At 35.7% G+C, this 27,725-nt stretch overlaps 1 protein-coding gene across 2 annotated transcripts in view; it reads left to right on the forward strand.

The window, feature by feature from the left end:
- Septin10 (septin 10) overlaps nucleotides 1-27,725 on the forward strand; it is a 65,685-nt gene that overhangs the window by 9,490 nt on the left and 28,470 nt on the right. For both annotated transcript variants that reach the window (XM_078028830.1, XM_078028829.1), the window contains exons 2-5: nucleotides 16,317-16,385; nucleotides 19,246-19,363; nucleotides 19,754-19,949; nucleotides 24,370-24,556. In XM_078028830.1, the coding sequence (XP_077884956.1) occupies nucleotides 16,317-16,385; nucleotides 19,246-19,363; nucleotides 19,754-19,949; nucleotides 24,370-24,556 (570 nt within the window). The remainder of the gene's footprint in view (nucleotides 1-16,316; nucleotides 16,386-19,245; nucleotides 19,364-19,753; nucleotides 19,950-24,369; nucleotides 24,557-27,725) is intronic.

The raw sequence follows: 27,725 nt of genomic DNA on the forward strand, positions 1-27,725 counted from the left end.
CTGTTATCCCAGCGACTTGGGAGGCCGAGGCAGAAGAATCATCAAGTTCAAAGCCAGCTTCAGCAACAGTGAGGCACTAAGCAATTCAGTGACACCCTGTCTCTAAATAAAATACAAAATAGGGCTGGGTATGTTGAGTGCTCCTGAGTTAAATCCTGCCCCCACCCCCAAAAAGAAGTGTAAATGAAGAGGATTTTTTTTCCCCATTTTGTATGCTTTCTTTTTGTGATCTTGTTTCCCTTGCTATACTGCATCATTTTTGAAAATAGCTATCTTGTCTCCTTTGAGATGCATTTGCACCGTTGTTTAAAATTTCTTCTCCATCTTCTGCACTCCATCCCATCATTCTCTTCCCTTCACAGCACTTACACACTTTGAGCAGAGGCAGGCAAATTAGAAAACACACATAAGCCCTCTTGAGAATGGAGGGCTTTATATGAGACAAATGAGAGAAGGAACACCCAGGTAAGGTGTCTGGCACTTGCAGAGGTAGTGGTGTGGAGTTTTGGTATGTTTAGGGAGCTGTTGGGAACTAGATGAAGCTGGAGAGGTAGATGAAATTGAATCCTTTAGGGCCTTGGTAACAAGAGGAGAGTGTGGTCTGGGGCAAAGGATTACCTTAGCATAATTGTGTTGGTGTTTGCCAAAATGGGTAAAAGAGGGATAATCATGATAATTTTCAATTATCTGTTATTATGTTAACTTTATACAGCTTCCTAGAAAGTTTTGTTCACTACTTTTCTTGGGTTAAGGTAGATCAAGCATTCCTGGGTGGTTTTTGTGATTTTTAATAAGAATACAAAAATATTTGCCTAGTTTTTCGTTGACTGAACTTTCCCAAAGGAGATATAGAGGAGCTGGGGTTCAAAGCTTACTGTCATTATTGGGTTCCCTTTGTAGCACAGAACCTGTAAGAGGGACATTTAACCATTATGCCCTTCATTGCCACTTCCAGATCATTCTATTCTCCCTTGTAACAGTTCTCAGTCACTCAGCTGTCATGGCTGTCTACTCACTGCTTCTCTTTCTTGACATTCCTGAAATCTTATCTCCCAGGTTTGGTTACTGACTCTCTGTATTTGTCTAGCATTAGAACTGTCAAAATTCTGGGTTATTTCAGTATCTATTTAGATTATCCTTTAATTCCTCCACCTTCTTAGTGTTTGACTCCCTCTCTGTCAATGTTATCTGTTACTTTAGCAATTCCTTGCAGTTAATACCTCATACTTGATATCATTACCAATGCCTGTATCCATCACAATGTGTTTCAGTCATTCTCCTCTGACCATACCTTTAGTTCCTAATCTGTTAATCTACTATCTTTTGTTTCCCTTATGTCCTTCATACCTTCTTTCCACTTTTTTCCATGCTTTGAGTCCATGATAATAACCATTTATAATCAGATCCTGAAAGTGCTGAACTTTGTCTTTTGCCTCATTCTCTCCTGACCAAAGCCCACACTTAAGTAAACTAAACTGTCCCTTTGACTCCACTCTTGTGCCTTCACAGCTCAGTGTGATAGAGGAAAATCATGTTGAATGGTCTCACTTTATGACCTTAAACTCTGTGTTAGTCCCCTTTCTGTTATTGTAACAAAATAATAGAGATCATCAACTTATCAAAAGAAAAGGTTTATTTTGACTTACAGTTTTTTTAGAGGTTTCAGTCTATAATTGGCTACATTGTGGGCTAGTGAAGAGGCAGCACATAATGGCAGGGGTGAGTGATAGAACATGGCTGTTCTTCTCATGGAAGGCAGGAGGCAAAAGAGAAAAAGAAAGTGACTCATATATCCCAATGATCTAAGAACCACCCCACCCCCACCCCTAACCCTCACTAGGCTCTACCCCTTTAAAGATTTCTACCACTTCCCAAAGGTACCAAGTTGAGGGGCAAGGCTCTAAAATATGGACCTTTAGGGTACATTTTAGATCTAAACTCTAGGAGTTCTTTAAGAGGCTCTCATTGTAACTAAAGACTGTATTTTCTTAGTTCATTTACCATCTCAATTCTTGTAGATCAATTTCTTTAAAGGGTCCAATAGGAAATAGTGTCAACTTTATGAGCTCTGTGGTCTCTGTCAGAAACTATTCAACTCCATTATTGTGGCATGAAAATGCAACATGTAAATAAATAGGAGTGGCATTCTCCTACCAGAGAACATATCTGCCGCCGCCCCCTCCCCAGGACTCCACAGGCTTTTCACCTCATCAGACAGCATGCAGTACTGACTGATTGATACCAGACTTCAGAATTTCTACTTTCAGTGAGTTCAGATATCTCTGTACTCTTGACTCTATTCAACTACCTACTCAGTACCTTTACTTCAGTGTCTAATAGGCATCTCCATTGTAACAAGCTCCAGAATGAACTCCTGGTCTTTCCCAATCCTCCTCTCTAGTCTTTCTAATTCCAGTGAATGGAAGCTCCACCTTTCTAGTTATTTTTCACATCCCATATTGAGCCTACAGCAAGTGCTATCATTTCTACCTTTGAAGTAGATCCAAATTTCAACTACATCTTATTTCTCCCACTGCTAACATTGCTGACGTCATCTCTTTTTCTAGAATAATGCAGTGGTCTCGTAACTGATCTTGTTTTTATGTACCATTTTTCTTTTTTCTTTTTGAACTGAGAATTTAACCCAGGGGCACTTAACTACTGAGCCACATCCCCAACCCTTTTTTGTATTTTATTTAGAGACAGGGTCTCACTGACTTGCTTGGGGCCTCACAAGTTGCTGAGGCTTAGAACTAGCGATCCTCCTGCTTGAGGCTTCCAAGTTCCTGGGATTACAGCCACCATGCCCAGCCCATTTTTCAATTTACTCTCAACTGTAAATTGCTTTAATGAACCTTTAAAAACAAGGAGAGTTCATGTTTCTTTTATGCTAAAAACCTTTAAAAGTCAATTCCTTGAAATAAGTCATAAGAACCCTGTCTGATCTGGTACTTTTCCTATGTAACTGCTCTCTCCCCTTCCTTCTCCCTGTATTCTGGCTTTTATCCTGTTTTTTTTTTTTTTTTTTTTTTTTGTGTGTGTGTGTGTGTGATTTTTGTTTTTTTTGTACTCCTTAGGCATACATCTGCTCCTAGACCTCCGCAGCTGTTTACTTCTCTACCTAGAATGCTCTCTCTCCACATATCTTCCTCATCTACTCTGTTCCTTTGACCTCTTCAAATCTTTGATGAACTGTCACCTTTTAAATGGGACTTATCAGACCACCTGGTTCAAAATAGCACCCATCCCCATGCCAAGCCACTGCCACATTTCCTCTTTCCCTTTCCCTTCTTTTTCTTTATTGTGTTTATCATTATCTAGCATTGTATTCTTTACTTTGATTTTTGTTAGGTTTTTCCTAACTTGAAGAGAAGCTCCTTAAGAGCAGGAATTTTTTCCCCCTCTTTTGTTAAGTTATACATCCTCAGTGCCTAGGATAGTTCCTAGAGCTGACTAGTCACCCTCTTAAATCAACACAGCATCTCCCCACTTCCAGTGAGCAACAAACTAAACAGAGGGAGTACCCCTGCAGTGGGATCTTCTAAGAACCAATCTAGAAAGAACTTGTAGAGGGATCTTAACAGCTAAAAGTTGTTGAAACCTCCTCTTCCACACCAAGATCATGGGGAGTGGGGTGGAACAGTCCCACTGGGAAGTGCTCACCCAATTCAGCTCTCCACACAGCCTCTGCAGGAACCTGGGCAGTGCCAGCGTGGATGTCTGGTGAGAAGTTGCCTGAGTCCCCAGGAAGCTTAAAGGGGAAGATGCCCAGATCATTACCATAGCCCAGGAGAAGTCAGCCAAGGAGGAAAGTTTTCTGGTTCCAACCAGAGAGCAGTGGCTTCCAATCTGACCTGGCCTTCAGCCTCATCCTCAGCCACAAATGCCAAGTGTTTACTGTTTGGATACTGGCTGGCCTGTGCCTCGGTTATAGTTACCAGAGGAAATAGACACCTGCCCTTCATACCCTGGGGTAGTGGAAGCTAGAACCCTGGTGAACCAGCTGAGTAGTAAGGACAGTACCCCAGTGAATTGTATGGGCCACAAGGAATCTTTTTGCACCATAGACCACCCACAGAGAACCCACAACCACAGGACCTGTGCTTATAGAAGTTACTAGGCTCTATGCCACCATGAAAAGGATCCTGTAGAGGGAAGAGGGTACCTAGTGATCCATAGCAGTCACAGAGACAGTGCAGAGCCCTGCATCTGCAACTCTTGCACACTACAGAAACAATCAGCAGACACAACACCACACTCTGAGAGCAGTCACCTGCAGGACCCTGAGCTGACAAACCAGAATCAGCTGGTGGGAAGTCCATAGCAACTGGGAGTGGCTGCTATGCCCCAGCACTTCTGGAAGGATACAAAGACAAGAATGATGGACATCTTCTAAACATCCCAAATTCTAATGAAATCCAAACCAAGATTCTACAAGAGTTTTCTTCAGCTTGGCATAGTTTTCTATAAATAACTCTTAACATCAATTTGATTATCTGTATTACTCTTTGATTAATAGTTGTTACCAAAATAGCCCACGTTGTACCTTCAACCCATTTCAATGTTTTTTTTCTAATGGTTTAAAGCATTAATTACATTCATTTGGTTTGTTTTCCTTACATTATTTGTTAATACCTCAAATAACCCCCATCTTTTTCTTTTTACCTTACCTTATATTATTATTTTCTATCTTTCTTTTGCTTTGTCTTTCTTCTGTCTTTCAGCCCTCATATAATGTTATAGCAATTTTATTATATTTAATAACTAAATTTTCAACCTGTTCCAGAGCTTTACTACAAGTTTATACTGGGACTAGAAGAGCTGTGGATATCAATATCAATACATTTGCTATTGATGAGGTTGAATAATATATGACTTGGCTCTGATGTGATTGTAGTAAATACAGTTCAGTGACTTCTCTCAAAATGATGCTAATACTGGGATCACACATTAAAGTATCAATACCTGGATATTTACCTAACCCAGGGCTTTTTAAGAGAAGGAAGCTCACCAAGTGGTCCTTGCTTAAAAGCAGCAATGATAACCATACCAATTGATGGGTAAACATAGAAGCAATATGAAAAAGCAAGGGAACAAGCCACCCCAAATAGCGTATAACAGTTCCGCAACTGATTCCATTAACAACACAGTGGAGGAAAGGTCAGAGAATTTATGATGTTCATAGTTTAAATGTTCTAAAAGATGATATATGGAGTGAAATTAGAAAACATGGGAAGTGAAAGATGACTTCAACAAAGAGGAGAGATTCTGAAAAAAGAACCAAACAGAAATCCTGGAAATGAAAGACTCATTAAGCCAAATTAAAAATTCAGTGAAAAGTAGCACGAATAGATTAGAACACTTTGAAGATTTTCAGGCCTTGAAGACAAAGTATATAATATTGCGTATAAAATTAACCATAAAGAAAAGATGTTAAGAGACCATGACCAGGATTTTCAACAAATCTGGATTAATATCAAGAGACCAAATTTAAGAATATGAAGCAATGAAAAAAAAATTCAAAAAAAAAAAAAAACCAAAACAGCACCATAGGGAAGAATTACACTAGAATTAACATTCAATTAAAAGAGAATCAAGTCTAAATTAAATCAAATGGCAGAAAATAAAAATCACCTTTCTGTAACAATACTGAATGTAAATGATCTAAACTCTTCAATCAAAAGATTTAGTAGATTGGCAGATGGGATTCAAATATAAGACTCAACAGTATGTTGTTTGCAAGAAACTCACAGAGACATCCACAGACTGAAGGTGAAAGGATAGGAAAAGATATACTATGCAGATGTTACCCATAAACACAGGGATAGCTATTCTCAAATCAGACAGTGGGCCTCAATGCAAAATTAATCAGAAGAGTCAAAGAAGGTCACTTCATACTGGGAAAGGTAATCATCCAACAACAAGATAAAATGATTGTAAATATTTATGCCTGAAACTGTGGTGCATCTGTGTACAAAACTCTTCTCAATAAAGAATCAAATACACCACAATACAATAATACTGCGTGATTTCAACGTACCTTTCTCACCACTAGATAGGTCATCCAGATATAAATTAAGATTCCTAAGAACTAAAAGATACTATTAATCAAATGGATCAAACAGACATCTATAGACTATTTGATCCATTGATGAGTGAATTAACTTTCTTCTCAGAAGTGCATGCAACATTTTCTAAAACATTTTAGGCCATAAAGCAAATCTTAATAAATATAAAAATTAGAAATAATTCCTTGTATCCTATCAGACCATAATGGAATGAAATTAGAAATCAGTCACAGATAGAATACAGCACACACACCAACACCCAGAGATTAAATACATTTTTGAAAGACAAATGGATAGCAGAGGAAATCAGAGAAGAAAGAAAAAAATTTATTAACAAGTGAAAATAATGATACAATGTATCAAAATCTCTGGGAGAGTATGAAGGCAGTTCTAAGAGAAAGTTTATAGTAATGAGTTTATATGTTAAGAAGTAGAAAGATAACAAATAAATAATCTAACAGTACACGTTAAGGCCTTAGCAAAAGAACAAACCAACACAAAAATCAGTAAAAACAGGAAATAATTAAAATTAGAGCCAAAATCAATGAATTTTTAAAAAAGCAAAGGATTAATAAAACAGTGTTGGGTTTTTTGAAAGAGTAAAGCAAGATTGATAAACTCTGGCTCAACTACTCAAAAGGAAGGAAGACTGAAATTAACAAAATTAGAGATGAAAAGGGAAATATCACCACAGACACTACTGAAATCCAGAGATCATTAGAAACTATTTTGAAAATTTATACTCCCAATGAGCTAGGAAATCATTAGGATATTGACAGATTCCTAGAGATATATAACCATGAAGATATAGAAAACTTACATAATCAGTGTCAAGTAATGAAATCAAAGCAGTTTAAATAGATCAATCTCAGGTAATAAAATTGAAGTACTATCAAAATCCTTCCAACAAAGAGAATCTCATCCGAGGGATTCTCAGCCAATTTCTGCCAAAATTTAGTTCTCAAATTACACCGTGAAATAGAAAAGGAGGAAACCGACAAAATCATATTATGTAATCAGTATTACCTGGATACCAAAACCAGACACATCAAGGAAATAAAACTAAATGCACTGTACAGTTTCAATGCAATTCCCATGAAAATATCAATGACATTCTTCACAGAACTAGAAAAAGTAATTCTAAAATTGATTTTGAAAAATAAAAGATTGGAATAGCCAAAGCAATACAGAGCAAAAAGAACAAATCTAGAGCTATCACAATACTTGACCTCAAATTATACTACTGATCTAGAATAACCTACAGAATAGTACTGGCCCCCCAAAAGGCAAGAAAACCAATGGAACAGAAGACACAGACAAACCCATGTAAATAGTTACCTGATACTATACAAAGGTGCCAAAAATATACGTTGGAGAAAAAATAGCCTTTTTAACAGATGGTGATGGGAAAATTAGGTATCCCTATGTAGAAGAGTAAAACTTGACCCCTTTCTCACCCTGCACAAAAGTCAACTCAAAGTGCATTAAAGACATAGGCATTAGACCAGAAATTCTGCAACTTCTAGAAGAAAATGTAGGCCTAACGCTCCCAAAATATTGGCACATGGATTAACTTGCCTTAACAAGTCTCCTAAAGCACAAAAAAAATAATAAATGGGATGACATCAAATTAAAAAGCTTCTCCATAGGAAAGGAAACAAGAGCAAGAAGAAAGTGCCTACAGAATGGGAGAAGAGCTTTCCTCAGATAGGATATTAATATCTAGAATGTATAAAGAATTGAAAAAACTTAACACCTTCCTCAATAAATCCAATTAATAAATGGGCCAAAGAAGAACTAAACAGATATTTCTGTTTAGAAGGACAAATAGCCAAAAACATAAGAAAAAATGTTCAGCATCTCTTGCAGTTTGGAAATTCAGTTCCAAAGTACACTCAGATTTCATCTCACTCCAGTCAAAATGGCAACTGTCAAGAATCAAATAATAGTAAGTGTTGGAGAGGATGTGGGGCGGTGTACTCATACATTGTTGGTGGGACTGTATATTAGTGCAACTACTCTGGAAAGCTATATGGAGATTCCTCAGAAAACTAGGAATAGAACCACCATATGACCCAGCTATCCCACTCCTTAGTATTTATCTGGAAGGTCCAAATTTAGCATACGGTAGGGATACAGCCAGATCAATGTATATAGCTGCATGGTTTATATAGCCAGGCTATGGAACCAACCTAGGCGTCCTTCAACAGATGAATGGAAAAAGAAAATGTGATATATATGCACAATAGAGTATTACTCAGCCTTAAAGAAGAATGGAATAATGGCATTTGTCAGTAAGCGGATGGAACCGGAGACTATTATAGCTAAGTGAAATAAGCTAGACCCATAATGTCAAAGATTGGATATTTTCTCTGATATTTGGAATGTAGCCTATAATGGCAGGGGTGGGGAGAGGAGGGAGGGGTAAGAGGAAGAAGAAGAGGAGGGGAAGGTCAGTCAAAATACAAGAAAGATCAGTGGAGTAGTTAAAGGGGATTGATGGAGAAGGGACAGGATAAGGGAAGAACAGAAAAATGACTCTTGACAACTGTTTTTTTGTACTGGAGATTGAACTCAGGGCCGTTTTTACCACTGAGCTACATCCTCACCCTTTCTTAATGTTTTTATTTTGAATATGCCGCTATGCCTACTACTTCTCAAATTTGATTTTTTTCTATCACCTTACCTTCTCCCCAAATTCAAGCCATCTACTTTTCATTTAAATAAGCCTTCAGATTTAGTTTCAAGGTCATCACACACAAGGAGATATACTTTTATTGTGTCTTTTTCCTTAATCCGTCCTGTCTATACATGCATTTTCTATGACTTATTCTTCATTCTTCACCATATCACATTCTTATGATTTCTTGTTAAAAGTGAGTCATACTGTGGGAGGCCGAAACATCGTGAGACCAGCGTTTTTCCTCTCCTGATTGGTTTGAGGCACTGTCGGTCATCCCCTCCTGCCCCATGATCTGGCTTCTTTTTTTAAGTAGTGTAAAATGCAGCCAAATGTGTCTTCATGCATGGACATGCCTGTCTGCATCCCCAAGGATCAAGCTATGCTCACCTGTTCCTTTGTGATATAACCCCTTGCCCTGTTTGGGATAGAATGTTCTGTGGAAACGCCCTTTGGGTGTCCCCTTCTCTTACTGTGCCCTTGGGTGTGGCCTTCCTAGATGTCAGTCAACCTGCTGACAGCAGACATCATGAAGCTAGACTCAGCCCCTTGAAACCTGACCCCTTGTCTCATTTGAATGGCTTCTCCTTAATAAAAGGGGTTAGCAGGCTCTCACTCTCTCTTTCTGAGGACCCTTAAGGTCAGAGGAGCTGTCACAGCACCCCCAAAGAAAAAGGTATTTCTGTCTCTTGTGTGGTTATTTCTCGAAGCCCAGTTCCCCTGGAGTGACCCCGGAGTGTTTTAGTCGAATGCAAGGCAACATCATACAATCTTGAGTTCTAGTTTTCATAGGCGAGGGGAAAAGTCATATGCTGAGATTGCAGAGATTTATTTTATACCTCAAAATGCAAAACTTACAGGCATTTTCTTTGTAAGTTGTTAAGACAGAAAGGGCATTACTCTCCATGGTATAGTTTCATTCATTCACTGGGAGGGGCTGGAGTGTAGCTCAGAGTTAGAGCACTAAGGTGGGAACCTTGGAAGATCTTTAACTTTGCTTCCTACTCAGCTCAGGACCGCCCCTTGGTTCTCTGTGAAGTTCAGAATATCTTTTCACACTATGCATTTTCACAAAATGCATCTAGATTTTGTCCAAGTTCTTTTATGTTTTCATGTATTACACCTAAGTTTTTTAAAGTTCTGGAAAATACTTTCTAGTACCGTGCATGTCAAAGAAACTTGATTTTCCCCCAACGTTATTAGCTTGTAGCACCATCAGAGGATCAATGGGCAGCAAAGTGTATTCAAATATCTGTGATCTACTTTGAGGAAAGAAAACTCCCCAAGGAAAAACCAGGACCTTAATGGACTAGAGAGGCAGAATTTGACACAGTGAGAGGAAATGACTGAGGGCAAGAGCTGTCTAATGAGGAGAGTGGCCTGCTTGTGGGAGCACAGGCTCAGACCCTGGAAGGTTAAGCAGCAGCGTAGTCACCAGTGTGGCATGCTTCCTGAGCACCAGCAGGGAGACAGAATTTCATATTTGGAGAAATTAATGAATTTGGTAGAAGAAAGGGGTTCACTGGTCTTAGGCTGTGAAGATATGAATGACGTTAGAGGAATTGATTAGTGTAATTCATGAGTGGCTGAGTGAGGAAATTATTCTGGACTCCACAAAGATTCCACTTAGTGCCACAGAAAATATCTGGTTAGAGTACTTGTTCACACCTTTGCATTATATAAACTGAGTTAAGCAGTAGAACATTCTATGCTCAGTGTTACTTCTTGACATAATTTACCATCTGTTCACACTTGAATGTGTATGTCTATTGTAAGCAATATGCCACACACCTGAGTCCCTGAAGCTATATTGTAGTCACTGGTCAATTATAAAATTTTAGTAACAATTAAGTTCTTAAAAATTACTATAAGAAAGTGGCTTTCAGTTTTTAACCTAATGATAGTTTGATTAGTTTTTGTGAAATGTAGTTGGGTTGTTAAGTAAAAGTTGCTTAAAAAAAAAAGGTTTAGAATGCCACTATTATGTACAATTATAATGTACCGATAAAACATTTTTTTTTAAACAGGGAAAAAAGAAACAAAAAGAAGATAGATTTTATATTCATTCATCATTAAACTTTAACTAATAACACCTAGGTTTAATTTATCTAAGTTCATATCAAGTATTTGCTTTTGTTGATTTATTTACAGTGGGCACTCAATCACTGAGCCACATCCCTAGCCCTATTTTGCATTTTATTTAGAGGCAGGTCTCACTGAATTTCTTAGTGCCTCACTTTTGCTGAGGCTGGCTTTGAACTTGAGATCCTCCTGTCTCAGCCTCCCAAGCTTTTGGGATTACAGTTGTGTGCCACTGTACCCAGCTTATTTACTGTATTTTTAAAAAATATTTTTTAGTTGTTGATGGACCTTTTTATTATTTTATCTACTTATATGTGGTATTGAGAATTGAACCCAGTGCCTCACACATCCAGGCAAGTGCTTTACCACTGAGCCACAACCCCCCCCCCGCCCCATTTTCTGTATTTTTGAATGTCTGCCAAAACCTACATAAAATCTTAGTGTGTAAATGTTCTGACCAGGAAGCATGAATAAGTCATATAAAAGTAATAGGAGGAGCTGGGGTTGTAACTCAGTGGTATAGCGCTCACCTAGCACATGTGAGGCCCTGGGGTTCAGTCCTCAGCGCCACATAAAAATAAATAAAACAAAGGTATTGTGTCCAACTACAACTAAAAAATAAATATTTTTAAAAAAACAAAAGTAATATGAATAATTGTTTTTAATATTTTCCACTGGTACTACTTGACAACTCAAATTTCCAAAACAAGTTTTACTTTAGAAGCAGTTTTTAGAAGTTAGCAGGACATCATTGAAGGTAAAATAACAAAGAGAATGATAATTGAGTGAATGCCTCAGTTGGCATACAAAGAGCTTGATGTATTCCTAAGAAATCCTACATAAAAAAAAAAATCTTGCAAATGGAATTCCAATATGCTAGGCCATTCACCATTCTACTTATTTTGAATAAATCACAGTGCTCTTGGAGTTTCTGAAGGAGTAAGACATGACCCTTGACCTTATAAGTCTCATAATGTCAATGATCCAGTGACCTTTTTCCTATTTGTAACAGTGACAATCTCTTTCCAAAGCACAAAAGTAAGGCACTAACAAAATCACAACCTACCCTTGACTTTAAAAAAAAAATATATATATATATATAATATTTATATTTTAACTTGTTGGTGGATATTTATCTATCTATTTATCTATCTATCTATTGATTTATTTGAGGTGCTGAGGATCGAACCCAGTGCTTCACATATGCTAGACAAATGCTCTACCACTGAGCTACAACCCCAGCCCCCAATTTGCCTTTTTTGTAGTTTATATTTCATATGTGTGTGTGTATTTATGTGTGTATATGTATAGTGCACACAAATACATATTTTTAAAAACCCAGATATCAGTAATTTAACTCCTACCAAAGTCTAACAAATACTTTTATAAAAAGTTGTAGTATTTAATGAATCACAACAAGAAGTGCCAGAACATTGGGCTAATTGGAGAAGGATCAGATTCTCTACATTCTTTAAAATCTCAGTTTGGAACAGGGAGAGCAATACAAACAGAGGCACATGTTTTGTCCCAGGGCCCTGGGAGACTGGCCTTTTCCTGCCAGCTCACTGTGGGGAAATGTTTGGTTCTTCCCAACCAAATTGATACCATCTTGATAACAACTTTCCTTCCCTTACTGGGAAACTTCTGCAAATGACTTATGGCGTTTCCTTGGATAAAACAATGAACTTCTAGGGACAGAATCCTTATCTACATAATAATAGATATTTAGCCTAGGATTTGTTAAAGTTTAATGAATGAATGAATATAAAACCTATCATTCTTTTCTAAGCAAATTATTATATTTACCAACCCAATTGCCTACGAAACTACATTTTACAGAATTTAATTCTATGCTATCAGATTAAAAGCAGTGTGTGTGGGGGGGTGCTGGGGTTGTGGCTCAGTGGTAAAGTGCTCTCACCTTCCATGTGTGAGACACTGGGTTCAGTTCTCAATTTAGTATCACATAAAAACTAAATAAAGCTATTGTGTCCCTCTACAACTAAAAATTATTTAAATATATATATATATATGTATGCTATATAATATATATACATGTATATTTAACAAAAAGCAATGCCATTTTCTTACCATTCGTGTTTTTAAAGTTGTATGGTTGACAGGTAAATCAGATGAGTGGCACAGCACTTACAGTAAACACATTCACACATTAAGGTATGAGCAGTTGGTAAGTTGTATCAAGAAGTGACCACAAGCATTGAATGTTCTGTCTGACTCAGTTATCATTAGATAACGGGGCCCCTAACTAGGTATTCTCTTTGGCACCAAATGGACTCTTAAGTGGACACTTCCAGTTTCCCTTGATTTGTCTCTTCCAACCTCATTCATACTTTGCAGCTTATGACTAATGAAAATGAACCCCTTTCCCCCATTAAATTCTTATATTCATAGTTTACTTCTTCCAAATATGAAATTCTCCCTCCCTTCTCGTGTTATTTTTCAACTCATGAAGACACAACAGTATCTGTATGTTCGTAACAAAATTTTTGTTTTGTACTTCTATATAGGAGCAATTTTCATCCTGTAAGAATCATTTCATATTGGAAGAATGCATTCATCTAGTTAATAAAGATTTGAAAAATGCTCATTTTTGTATTGTTTAATCACCGTAAAGAGAGAGTCCATGTGTACTGAATAGGACACTATACCATAGAATGGGAGAGTAAACAAAAAACCCTAGTGCAGAGTATCAGATGCTATCATTATATATAGGAAAGAGCCCTGTACCAGCATGTGTGCTTGTATTTGTATGGTCTCTTTGGAAGGATACATAAAAGGCTGGTAGTATCCCAGCAAAAGATCTGAGTTCTAGGGAATTAGGGATGAGAAGGGAATTCATTTTGCACTGTTCTTATTGGTACTGTTTATATAGTTTATTTTACTACATTCATTCATATATAGTTAAATATATGTGTATATATGTATAGGTATGTATATTTTATATATATATATATATATATATTTTATATATATATATATATATACAGGTACATTCTTTTTCTCCAGTGCTGGGGCTTGAACTCAGGGTCTTGTAGCACATGGTAAGCAAGTGCTCTACCACTGAGCTATATCCTTGGCCTTTTAATATTCCTTTTCATTTTATTATTATTATTTACTTATTTATTTTGGTACTGGGGTTTTAACCTAGCAGTGCTTTGCCATTGAGTTACATCTTCAGCCTTTTTTTTTTTTTTTTTTTTTTTGAGAAGAGGGTCTCACCAACTTGCTGAGGTTGCCCTCAAACTTGCAATCCTCCTGTCTCAGCCTCCTGAGTCTTTGGGATTACAAATGTGTACCACTAGACCCAGCTTAGTATTACTTTTTAAGATGTTGCATTTCATTGTATTTTATGCTGCACTAGGTTAGCAAGTACCTTGAAATGAACAGAGCTTCACTTATACCTCGTGTTTTAGTTAGCTTTTTGTCATTCTGACCAAAATACCTGACAAGAACAATTTAGAGGAGAAAAAGTTTATTTTGGCCTATAGTTTCAGAGATTCAGTTCATGGTTAGCCAACTCTGTAGCTCTGGGCCTATGGGAATATTATGGCAGAAGGGTTGCTGGAGGAAGGCAACTCAGGACATGGCAATGAGGAAGCAGAGTATACCACTCACCAGGGACAAAATATAACCTCCAAAGGTATATCCAGTGACCTACTTCCTCCAGCCACACCCTACCTGCCTGCAGTCACTTTATATCAGAGAAAAACATTTGACATTTGTTTTTTGGGATTGGCTAATTTCACTTAGTATTATCTTCTCTAGGGCCATCCATTTACCTGCAAATGCTATGACTTTATTCTCTTTTATTGCTGAGTAATATTCCATTGTTATATGCCACGTTTTTTTGTCCATTCATCTACTGAAGTACATCTAGGTTGGTTCCACAGTTTTGCTATTGTGAATTGTGCTGCTATAAGCAGTGCACAAAACTCAACTCAAAGTGGATCAAAGACCTAAGAATTAAACCAGAGACTGTCTAAATAGAAGGAAAAGTAGACCCTAATCTTCATCATGTGGGATTAGGCCCCAACTTCCTTACTAAGACTTCCTACAGCGCAAGAATTAAAACCTAGAATCAATAAATGGGATGATGGATTCAAACTACAAAGTTTCTTCTCAACAAAAGAAACAATCTGTGAGGTGAATAGAGAGCCTTCATCTTGGGAGCAAATTTTTACCCCTTACACATTAGATAGAGCACTCATCTCTAAGGTATATAAAGAACTCAAAAAGTTAAACACCAAACAAACAAACAAACAACAACAACAACAAAAAAAACACCAAATAACCCAATCAATAAATGGGCCAAGGACCTGAACAAACAATTCTCAGACGAGGATATACAATCAATCAACAAATATATGATAAAATGTTAATAATTTTAGAGAAATGCAAACCAAAACTACTCTAAGATATCATCTCATTCCAGTCAGAATGACAGGTATTATGAACAAACAACAATAAGTGTTGGCGAGGATGTGGGGAAAAAAGTACAACCATACATTGCTGGTGGGACTGCAAATTGGTGCAGCCAATATGGAAAGCAGTATGGAGATTCCTTGGAAAACTGGGAATGTAACTACCATTTGACCCAGCTATCCCTTTCCTCCTCGGTCTATACCCAAAAGTTATTTTTATTTTAATTGGGTGACTAAGGGACTTGTCCAAGTTTTAAGATCCATACTTTTCCGGCCCTTGGATCATTCTTAACATTTGTATTTCCCTGGCATGCCGCAGTGGACCATAACTAGTTTTGAGTACCACCTTGGCTTGTAGAGTATTTTTTAAATATATATATTTTTATAACTTTGTTTTATTTATTTACTTTTTTTAAGGGTACAGCATTGTCTTATCTTTATTTTTTAATTTTTTTTAGAGAGAAAGAGAATTTTTTAATATTTATTTTTCAGTTTTCGGCGGACACAACATCTTTGTTTGTATGTGGTGCTGAGGATCGAACCCGGGCTGCACGCATGCCAGGCGAGCATGCTACCGCTTGAGCCACATCCCCAGCCCTATTTATTTACTTTTTATGTGGTGCTAAGGCTGGAATGCAGTGCTTTATCCATGCTAGGCAAGCTTTCTATCACTGAACTACAGCTCTAGCCCCTTATGGAGTATTTTTTAAGTGAAATAACTTACTTACTTACTTTCTGTTTTAATCCTGCAGAATCTTTTAAATAAAAGCAGCAGTCTTTACCATTCTCTTTGTAAGTGGGAGTTTACTGGTTTCTTATAATTTTTGAGTATGTATTCTTGTATATGGTGAATATTATTTATTTTTTGCTTATTTAGTAAGCCAAAAAAATTTAAACATGAGTCCATATTATAGACTTGCAAGTCAAAACTCAGTGATGACGGCAATATTAGATTCCATTCCTAGTGTAAATATATTATTTAGGTAAATGTTTATAATGTAATATATTTGTTTTATTATTAAAGTCTTTTTTTTTCTTTTCCAGTTCTTTCATTCTCACATGGCATTCAGAACAGCTTCTATGCCCTCCCCGTTATGTGAAGCTGAAGAGAGAGTGAGTCTTTTTTAAATATATTACATATTTTCCCTAAATACTTTTATGATTTAAAAGTAACTACTTATAGAATTTGTAGACTCTTATGTAAAGGCTTGTTTGTATTTATGAATCAACTTTTCTCTTGATTCAAGTGAAATATCAGTGATAGATTGAATAATTAATTGATGAGTATGCATAATGTTCCTATTAAATTGTTTTCTATTTATTTTTTCACTTGTTATTTATTTTTTGGTTCTTTTGTTTCTGGTTTTAAGCAGATTAAAATTCCAGGTGCTTCAACAACAACATTCCATAAAAAGACTACCACGGTTAGATTCCAGCACATTCTGGGAGGGGAAGAAACAAATACTAGCATTGCTTTGGGTGAGCACTTTGCAGAGCATGGTAGGGGCAGACAACTTAGGATGACAGAATGTGGAGACCAACTGGGTGGCCTCGCCAGATGCTTTTCTGCTGCAAGATTAGACCTGATATTTCCAAGGTCCTTCTGAGTGTGCCTGTACAGTAGGAATGGTTTTAGTAATGCATATTAGAAATTATATTTAAAAAGAGGGGTAAATTTAACTTGATGAAAGAGCTGTGCTGTTAAAAACAGAAAATTGCAAGTAAAGCATGGTAATTCAATGAGGTGAAATAATTTCCTTTAGTTCTGGGCTCCCATAGCTAGAGTCCCTTCTTGTTTTCAAAATGGTTTCAGATGGCTGGGTTTTTATGCAGAGCTCCCCTTCAAGCTCTTTCAAGTTACTGGCAGAATGCAGTTCCTTGCTGACTGGCCTTCCATTTGCTCCTAGAGACCATTTTCTTTTCCTTGCCATATGGCCTCTTCTATTCTAAAAGCCAGTCAGGCAGAACTTCTGGCAGGTCTTATCTTCTTTGGGTTTCAGATTTTTTTAGCCACATCTTCCTCCTCCCCCACCAGATCTTTTTAGCCAGGAATGCCCAGACCCTGTTAAGGGCTTGCCTTGTTAGGTCAGGGCATACCTATGATTGTCCTTTTTCTAGAGTTACCTGAGTTGGCACCTACATCACATATGCAAGTTTTCTCAACTGAACCTAGTTTAGTTTTATTAAATAACTGAGAGAAGATGTATGCATACCAGAGGCTATTTCATTATTCTGCCCACTGCATATGGTAAAAAGCAATTCTTTCTCACCTGACCTGTGTCTCCTCCCTAGTGGTTAGTCTGTTACTACCTTTTGAGACATTTTCTTGCTTATTCATATGTATTAAAAAGTTTATTTTCACACAAATCATAGTAAATAAATCACTGTTTGGATACTTAGTTTAAAAGAGTCATACATGTCCTGGCATGTATCAGTATATGCTTCAATTTGTATATCTATTTATACATTTGAGTTGTTTCTACTATTTGACTATTAGGAATAAAACTGCTATGAATGTGTGTCCTTGTTTGGATGTATGTTTTAACCTCCAGGTTGGATTTTTGTTTTTATCTAACATTTTTCCAAATTCACTGTACCATTTTGTATTTGCACCAGCACATTCTCAGCATTCCATTTGTTCTTCTATCTTCAACACTTGACATCATCAGTCTTTAAATTTTAGTTATTTTATGTGCATCCAATGATATCTTATGCCTTTTTTGGATTTATGAGTATTTTTATGATTGGTTCCATTTTTATCTCCACTCTTTTTTCTTTTTTAAAATGTTGATCTAAGCTTTACTTTATCACATTTTACCTTCAGATAATACCATAGTATATATAATATAATTTTTCTTTTTTATTATATAGTATGTATCATGGAGGTGCTAGAATCTTCTTCCAGCTTTGTTCTAACAGGCTGATAAATTGCTGTCTTATCACATTGATCTCTTTGAGACTTGGTTATAGGCTTGGTTAGGGCCAGTCTATTTCAGTCATGGCTTCATACTAGGGAACTTTTCTAATTTTAGGAAAATAGTCCTTAATCCTAAAATGTGGAATATCTAAGATTGAGGTGTTTCTCAGGCCTCTTTAACGTACAGACTTAAAATTTAAGAACCTCCTTTCTCTCCAGGATGGTACTCTTTAAAAATGCTCAGCTCCTAGTGCTGCATGACAGAGTCTCAGTATTCCTTCTGTCCTTGTGCAGTTTGGCAGTCAACCATGTATTTGAGGGGAGTGTGTTTGCATATTTTGGGCTTCTTCCATTCCGGAATTCCCCCACCCCCCTCAATTTCTAGCCAGTGTTCCTGCCCCAATTTTCAAATGACTTCTTAACCCAGTAAGACTATTTCAGTTCTTCCTGAGCTCCATCTTTGTACCCTCAAGGAAGAGTACAAGTGGTTAGGGGTGTCCTGAAGGATTTGCTATGTGAATGTGTATTTCACAGAGTAGATTCCCTTCCCTCTAGAGTTTTCATTCTTTCCATTCTTTCCCTGTGACTTGAAAGAGTTGCTTATAATTGTTATCAGCGGGGAGGTAAGTTTGACGTGAGTTATACTGTCACTACTGGAGCTGAAACTATAATTTTGTATTGTACTTTTTTTTCACTTCATGTCTTAATGAAGGATTTTTCCAAGTCATTAAAAATTTATTGTAAACATTCAATGACTTTAAATTCTCCATCTTGTGAGTGAATATGACATAATTTATTTGAATGTTTTTAGAAATGAAATGTTTTACTGTTAAAATTTGTGCTGGACTTTTATATTGAAGGGAATAAGAAATTTGTGTTTTGAGGATCTGGACACTGATTTTTTTTTCCCTCACAATGTACTTGATCATTGTCTTAGGTGAATAGTAATAATTGTAAAATTTTTACTTCCTTTGATAAATTCATCCTTTCAAGTGTGACTTTTTCCTGTTCAGTCAAGGTCATTTTAACTGTGGCTGTTGTTTTTGTTTTCTTCAGAAAAGAGAAAATATCCGATCCTTGACTATGTGTGGCCATGTTGGTTTTGAGAGTTTGCCTGATCAGCTAGTCAATAGATCCATTCAGCAAGGCTTCTGTTTTAATATTCTCTGTGTTGGTGAGTGCCACTAACTCTTCCTCTGAATTCTTCCTCATGTTCCTTGTGCTCATTCCGTTGTTAGTATAAGCAGTATGATGCTCATGTTATCAGTTTGAGATCATAAGCCCAGGGATTTTCTTACTTATTTAAATTATTTCAGTTTTGTTTTTCTTAGCTTTAAACCTTTTGTTGTTCCATAAACATGTTAGTGCTCTTTTCGGAATTCTGAGTAACTTAGTATACACATTAGTTTCTCTGCTGATGACTTGGAACCAGTATTATATATTTCTTTCATGGACAACCCTATCTTTAAAATATTTGCAATCCTTGAAACTACTCTGGGACTTCGCAGCTGTTTCTTCTCACCCATTCTATGTGCCTATGAAGATGTACATTTCTTTCTTTCAGGGGAAACTGGCATTGGAAAATCCACACTGATTAACACATTGTTTAATACTAATTTTGAAGAACATGAAGCCTCACATTTTTGCCCAAATGTTAGACTTAAAGCTCAGACATATGAACTCCAGGAAAGTAATGTTCGGTTGAAACTGACCATTGTGAATACAGTGGGATTTGGAGACCAAATAAATAAAGAAGAGAGGTATGTGTTTTCTTTATGTATTAAGACAACTTTTCTTATTTCAGGATCAAGACATTTGCCTTTTGCCTTGTGAGCTTTGGTTTGATTTTCCTCTATGACAATCCATACCTTTCCTCCCATACATTATTATTATTATTTTTTTTAGCAATTAAGCAATGTTTTGTTCTTATTAACAAATTGACATTTTTTCTGCCAACTTGTCTATTTTATTTAGAGTAATTTGAATCAAATTACTAAAATGTATATTTCAGCAAAAATAGTTTTAATTATTTCCTGATATTTGGTGTATATTCAGTGATTGGTATTAGTTTTCAGACCAAGGATGATTATTGTTGAAAATAAAATATATACAAGGGCAAATATATACAATGGACAAATACATGGTTCATCAGTTATTTTTGCAATATGCCAACTAAAATAGTTATACTAGTAAGCATTGTAGGAAAGTTTTAATAGTGAAATTTTAATTTATATTTTACTTAGTATATATTTTCTTATAGTATTATGAAGATTAACGATGGATTCCATATCAACTTTGAGCTATGAAATAAAGGGGTAAATAGATTGGGTGAAATTAATTACTTTTTGTTGTTTTTTGAAATGTATATATTTTCCTTATTATAGGCAATTTTTTAGAGGGAAAATATTTATATTTTGTACAAATTGACCTGATATGTATTTGCATATAGCCTTTTCGACACTGCATTGTGTTTTAAATATGAAGAAATTATGTGGATTAGTGGCAAGTATAAAGGCCTTTGATACCTTGTTTTAAATGTTATTAATATTTGTAAGATGGATAGCAACTTAGAACTAATGAAAGTATTTTTAATTCAACTTAAACATAGTGTCATTATAATTGGCCTGCTAACTAAATTTCTTTATAGGATGAAATAAATTCACAATAGATTTAGCTTTCTATGTAAATTTATCCTTGAATTTTAATTTGCCTTTCTTCATTAATTTATTTGTTGGATTATTTTTTGGCAATTATCAAAATAATATGTAGATACGTTTTCACTACATATCAGTTGGAACCCGCTTTGGTCATCTCCTCAGGCCCTGTCCCATTTCTCTCCCCAGAAAAACTACTGCTGTGAATTAGGTGTTTTCCCAGATATTTTTCAGTTTTTTAAGTTTCTTTTATTTTAACAAAGATTTATTGTGCATAATTTAAGTTGAATAGATTTCATTGCTATCAAATATACAATTAAAAATTAGTTTTGACAAAACTTGTAGTTTTGTAACCACCATCATTTCTTTAATATAGGAAATGGCTTTGGGCTTGGCATTTGCCTATCAGTCTTAGCCACAGACTTTAGGAGTATGCTCTTCAGATCCACAGAGCTTTTTGTCTGCAGCTCTTCTCCGTCTAGTGTTCTGCCCCACAGATTTCAGTCATTTTGGTCTCCCTAAACTTCTATGTTAGTCTTTGCATCTTTGTGAATATATCAGGCTACTTGCTGTCTTTCAGTGTTCTGCCCGGTAAATCTGTTTCCATGCTGGAAGCTGAAAAAATCTTAGTGCTCCCCTCATTTATTCCTTTTTCAATGATCATAGTTTTATTCTGTCTGTTGTCCAACATCCAAAACCCCTTTTCTCATATATGTTTTCTTAGTTTTTAGGTGGAAAGGTAAATTCAGTCCCAGTTATTCCCATAATGAGTAGAGACAGTTTGTTTTTCTTTTCTTTTATTTATTTATTTTTTTAATTCTGGACTGTACTAGGGAGGATTTGTGTATTTTGTTGAACAGTAAGGAGTGATTGAGGGCATCTTCACCTTATCCTCATCCTAGAGGTAAAGTTGTACTTTTTACATGTGTTAGGGTTTTTTTTTGTTTTCTCTTTTTCTCTTGGTTTTGGTTTGTTGACTTTGAGTTTTGTTTTAGATAGAATAAGAAAGTTTATTTTAGTAGTACATTTTTTAAAAATGTGAATAGACAATGTTGGTGTTTGTTTTTGTTTGTTTGTTTTTCGATGTTGGGGAATTGAACTCAGGGGCTCTTTATCTCTGAGCTATGTACCCAGCCCTTTTTAAATTAAACTTATAATCTTGGATGCCTCTTTGGGATCACCTTTTCACATTGTGCTCTATTCGTATTTTTCTTTTAGTGTTTTTGCAATTGTTCATTTATTTATTTATTTGCTATGCTAGGAATTCAACCCAGAGCCTTATACATACTAGGAAACTATTCTACCACTGAGCTATATCACGCCTTACTATTCAACAAAATACACAAATCCTCCCTAGTATAGTCCAGCATAAATAAATAAATAAATAGATATTGTTAGCTTTCTGAAATGAGACTGAAGAATTTTAATTCTTTTTCTATTTTTATGGATTAGAGTTAGTTTTCCCAGAGATGTTTGCTAAAACCAACCAATAAAGCTAATTTTGAGTTACTTAACTTTACTTAGTGTTTATAGGACTATTCTAGAGTTGATCTTTTTTATTTTTTAAAAACTTTTTGGTGTTATACTTTTCCAGGAATCTGTTTTGTGTAAATTTTCAAATTATTAGCCTAAAAATATTGGTAATACACTCCTACTATCTTTGTTTTTTTTTTTTTTTTTAAAGAGACAGAGAGAGAGGAGGACAGAGAGAGAGAGAGAATTTTAACATTTATTTATTTTTTCTTAGTTCTCGGCGGACACAACATCTTCATTTTTGTATGTGGTGCTGAGGATCCAACCCAGGCCGGACGCACGCTAGGCGAGTGCGCTACCGCTTGAGCCACATCCCCAGCCCTCCTACTATCTTTGTATTGTCTATATCATCTATAATGATACCTATTTTACTTTTCATATATTGGTTATTTGTACTAGTTTTCATTTTCTTTTTTTAAAATTTTTTTTAGCTATAGATGGACACAATATCTTTATTTATTTTTATGTGGTGCTGAAGATCAAACTCAGTGCCTCATGCATGCAAGGCAAGCACTCTACTACTGAGCCACAACCCCAGCTTCTTGTTTTCTTTTTCTGTTTGATGAGTCTCAACAGAGCATTGCCAGTTTATTTGGTCTCTTCAAACACCAAGTTTTGACTTTCTTGTTCTCAATTTTATCCTTTTTGTTTTTCCTATTTCACTATTTCCATTTCTTATATTCTGTTTATTTAGCAAAAAATAATTTACGGATTTCATTTTCAAAAATCATAAGTAAGGCATTTGATAGAGGAACATTCACATGTAGGTCACACAATAGGTCATGTTTTAAGTCATGAATAAAAGCTTCTTTGGAATTTTTATATCAAATATGTAATTGAAACAAATTTTACTATTATTTTGGGAAGGGAATCCTGTTAGGTTACATTTAAACCAGTTTCCTAGAATTACTTACTGATGTTCATAATAATCACTCTGATAATGAAGTAAATTCTTTATTATTCTAGTTCTTATAGCAAACAGAATTATATGATCTTTGTCTTCACATTGTTTACCGTCTGGACAGGGAGAAAAGGTATTCTGTGGGTTTAAAAGAGGTGATGATCCTCAAGAACTAGAATTGTCAGGCAACTTTATAGAAGAATTCAGTTCTATCCACATTTATCGAGTTCTTTAGCTGCACAAGGTACTGCTCTTTTTGGTCTACAAAAGTGATTGCAAAGATGACCAGGGAATTTGAGGTAGGAATTATTTGCTATTTATTTTCACTTGGATTTGTTTAAGGAGGATAGTTAAGGGTAGAAAGGTAAGTTGAATAGGCAGTGATTTAACATATCATAATGAAGTAGGACATTCACAAACTACTCTTGAATTTCTGTTAGCACGCTGGCCTGCATGTGCCTTGTGATTTGATTTACATCCTAAAGGATGAATAGACTGAGACAACCAGAGGGAAGACAACATTCTAAGGGGGAGTTATCTGAGTAAGAACTTGGAGTGGAGTACATGATTGGTCATTTCTTTGTTCATAATTAGCGAAAAATAAAACCATGCCAATCAGTATTCCTAGATACTTTCAGCTGATGTTTGCTTTTCCTATGTTCATGCCTTTACAAATCTGATTTAGAGAAAGTCCTGGACTTTGATTTAAATATATTTTTAGTTGATACCTCGAGCTTTTTTTCAGTTAGTTAAATAATATGTCATGGTTACAAACTAGACTCTTGGCTTTCTTGAGCAGTCTGGTAAGTATGGGAACCTTTATTATAATGGGACACAATGTGAACGGATATGGAAATGAATCATTGTAATTCATTACTGTATCAAGCACAGTTTGTTCTGACGGCTTGTGAATATTACCTTTGTGTATATGTTATTCACATTTTTTTTTCCAGTAAAGTTATGTATTTAGCTTAGCGCATAAACTCTTTATTAATTGGTAAACTACAGACCTCAGACTTGAGAGTTTTACAAGTGTCTTATCAAGGTAGCATGGATATGTTGTATTAAATATGTAAATAATCATATTTTCAGCTACTTACCAATAGTTGACTACATAAATGCTCAGTTTGAAGCCTATCTCCAAGAAGAACTGAAGATCAAGCGCTCTCTTTTCAACTACCATGATTCTCGCATCCACGTGTGCCTCTACTTCATCGCTCCAACAGGCCACTCGCTGAAGACACTTGACCTCTTAACCATGAAGAATCTGGACAGCAAGGTGGGTTAGGAAAGTAATCAATAAATTAGACTTTAAATGTGTGTGGACTGCTTAAATATATTTATGGATAGATAGTGTATGAATTGTGACTTTTATCTGTGCATCTGACATTTCTCTCAGCTTATTTTCTGGAGGAATTCAGTTTGGAAGATGAGATGCAAATACAAAACATTAGAATAAAAGTTCAGTGTCATTATTTTTAATATAGAAATTATGTAACACTAGTTTTAGGTTACAACACTATTAAGCAAGAGGAAGAACTTCATTGACAAAGATTAAAGTACAATGTTTTATCACATATTTAGTGAAATATATTTTAATTTGAGCCATACCAAGGTAAGTTGGTATGAGCCAATATAAATTTAGGGAGCTTTAAAAAGACTGTAAATCAACTCAAGTTTAACTTTTATTTAAAGCTAAATATATTGCTTAAATATATTGCTTTATAAGTTAAAACTACTTACTGTCTTATACCAAAAGAAAATTCAATCCCAAGTAGTGAGAAAGGCAGCTTTCAGAATCCTGGATACTAATTTTATAAGGTATGGTTTAAAAATATAAGGGCATTCTGGTTGTTCTGCTTTCCTCTGTATAGTAATACAATAATTGATGTGGAAAGCATGAAGACTACTAGTGAAACCTGTGTGCATAGGTTGATTTACTTTTGGTTTAGTCCCTAGGCTTTAGCAAAAACTTGATGAAGGTTAATAGACTTATCATGTGAAGAGATGTGATAGACTTAATCATTTAACCAGTTATCTTCATAGTGGAGCCTGCTTATGTGGGAATTCATATTTGTGAAAGGAACATAAAACCAAGAGCATGGGACTGGGGTTGTGGCTTAGCGGTAGAGCACTCATCTAGCACATGTAAGGCCCTGGATTTGATCCTTAGCACCACATAAAAAAATAAATAAAACAAAAATAAAAGGTTAAAAAAAAAAAAAAACAAGAGCATGCAACATAAGCTGGAGAGAAGAAACGTGACAGTATAAAGTGTGAATAAAGACTAGTACAGTGGCATATGCCTGTAATTTTAGCAACTTGGGAGACTGAGGCAGGAGATCAGGAGTTCAAAGCCAGCCTCAGTAGATTAGGGAGGCACTTTGCAACTCTGCAAAACCTTGTTTCTAAATAAAATACAAAAAAGGGCTGGGGGTGTAGCACAGTGGTTAAGCACCCCTGGGTTCAGTCCACACACCCCCATCTTCCTGTCCAAAGACAGTAGTATAATTTGGTGCCTATGGAGTCTGGTTTTAAATGTTGGATCTGTCGCCTATTACTTATTTGATCTTGGGCAAGTGCTTTTAGCTTTCTGAGTCTCAGTTTTCGTACTTATGTACAAACCAGCAAGAAGCCCTACCTTAAGGCCCAGGTATGAAAATTAACTAAATTAATCCATGTAAATAGAGGGTTTAACAAATAGACAATCTTAGTAAGACAGCTATCATTACTTTGTGAGAATTAAATGAGATAATGTATTACAAAGTCCCTGTTATATTGTGCACATGAAATACAAAATGTATAGGCATGCAAATATGTTGGTTCACATTTCTCATTGGTCAGAATATAGACTATATTTCATAATTTTTTTTAGTATAGTGTATAAATATATATTATATAATCTCCAGCTTTGATGATTTAAAGATGCTCTTTACTTTTTATGATAAACCTTAAACTACCTTATAAAAAACAAGCACCTGCTTCTGTTATTTGTATAAGAATGCTGTTTCAGAGTTAGCTGAGGTCTACAGGCTTAATACACTAGTATAAAATAGATAATAGGAGTCAGGTATGGTAGTGCACACCTGTGATCCCAGCTGCTTCAGAAGCTTAGGAGGGCGATCCCTCCATACCAAGATTTTGAGGCTGACCTCCTCAGCAGAGTGAGACCCATCTCATAAAAAAGATAGGACTATAGCTTAGCATACAAGGCCCTTGGTTCAATCCCTTGCAATACAAAAAAACAAAAACAAACAAACAAAAAAAAAACAAAAACAAAACAAACAAAAAAAAAACAAGAAGTTAAATATATATAAAATATAAAGTAATATAAAATAGGCCACTCACTGGTTCAACTTTAGTCCAATCACATACCAGCTGTTGCCTCTTGGGGCAAACTAACTAAGCTTTAGCTTTTACATTTGTACATGCTCATGCTTGTTATAAAGATTACCTGATATCCTTCAGCAGATGAATGGATAAAGAAAATGTGGTATATACACACAATGGAATATTACTAAGCCATAAAGAAGGGTGAAATTGTGGCATTTATTGGTAAATGGATGGAACTGGAGAATATGCTAAATGAAGCCAATCCCAAAAAACCAAAAGCTGAATATTTTTTTTATGATATGCAGATGCAAACACAATAAGGTGGGAGGGGAGGGAAGAATAGAATTTCACTAGATTAGACAAAGGGGAATGAAGAGGGAAGGAAGGGAGAATGGGAATAGGAAAGACAGTAGAAAAAATTATAAATTTCCTGTGTTCATGTATGAATGTACGACCAGTATAACTCCATATCATATACAACCCCAAGAATGGGAAGTTACACTCCATGTATGTATAATATGTTAAAATACATTCTACTGTCATGTATAATTAAAAAGAGCAAATAAAAAATTCAAGAAAAGAAAACAAAACAAAACCCAAAAATAAATGTATCAAACAATGGAAGATGTTATTAATAGGAAAACTGTGTGAGGGAAGGAGGTATATGGGAACACTCTGTACTTTCTGGTCAGTTGTTTTGTATACATGCTGCAAAGAACAGTCTTGAAATTAGAATGCAAACAAAAAAAATTACTCGAGATAACTTTAAACATTTATCACAGTGCCTGGCACATAGGAAACACCTATGTTGCTTATTATTCTTTTACTTGAAAATACTTTTAATTAGCAGGCACAATCTTGTTCAGAATATTCATATTTTGGTATTAGAGGTCCTTACTAACCTGATGTCCACCTTTAGCCTTCAAGTCTTAGAGAAGAGTTAGCAGGGAGTAATCTATATTAATATGATCCCTTAGTGGATTTTCAGAAATAAACAGGAAAGATAATGATCACTTACTTGTTCAGCAGTCCAGTCTGCAAACTCTTAGAAAACTAGCTCTAGATGGATATTATGTACTGCCAAAGACTTTGGAAAGCATCACAATCTTGTTTTG

The sequence above is a fragment of the Ictidomys tridecemlineatus genome, chromosome 12 (assembly GCF_052094955.1).
Source record: "Ictidomys tridecemlineatus isolate mIctTri1 chromosome 12, mIctTri1.hap1, whole genome shotgun sequence".
Classification (NCBI taxonomy): domain Eukaryota; kingdom Metazoa; phylum Chordata; class Mammalia; order Rodentia; family Sciuridae; genus Ictidomys; species Ictidomys tridecemlineatus.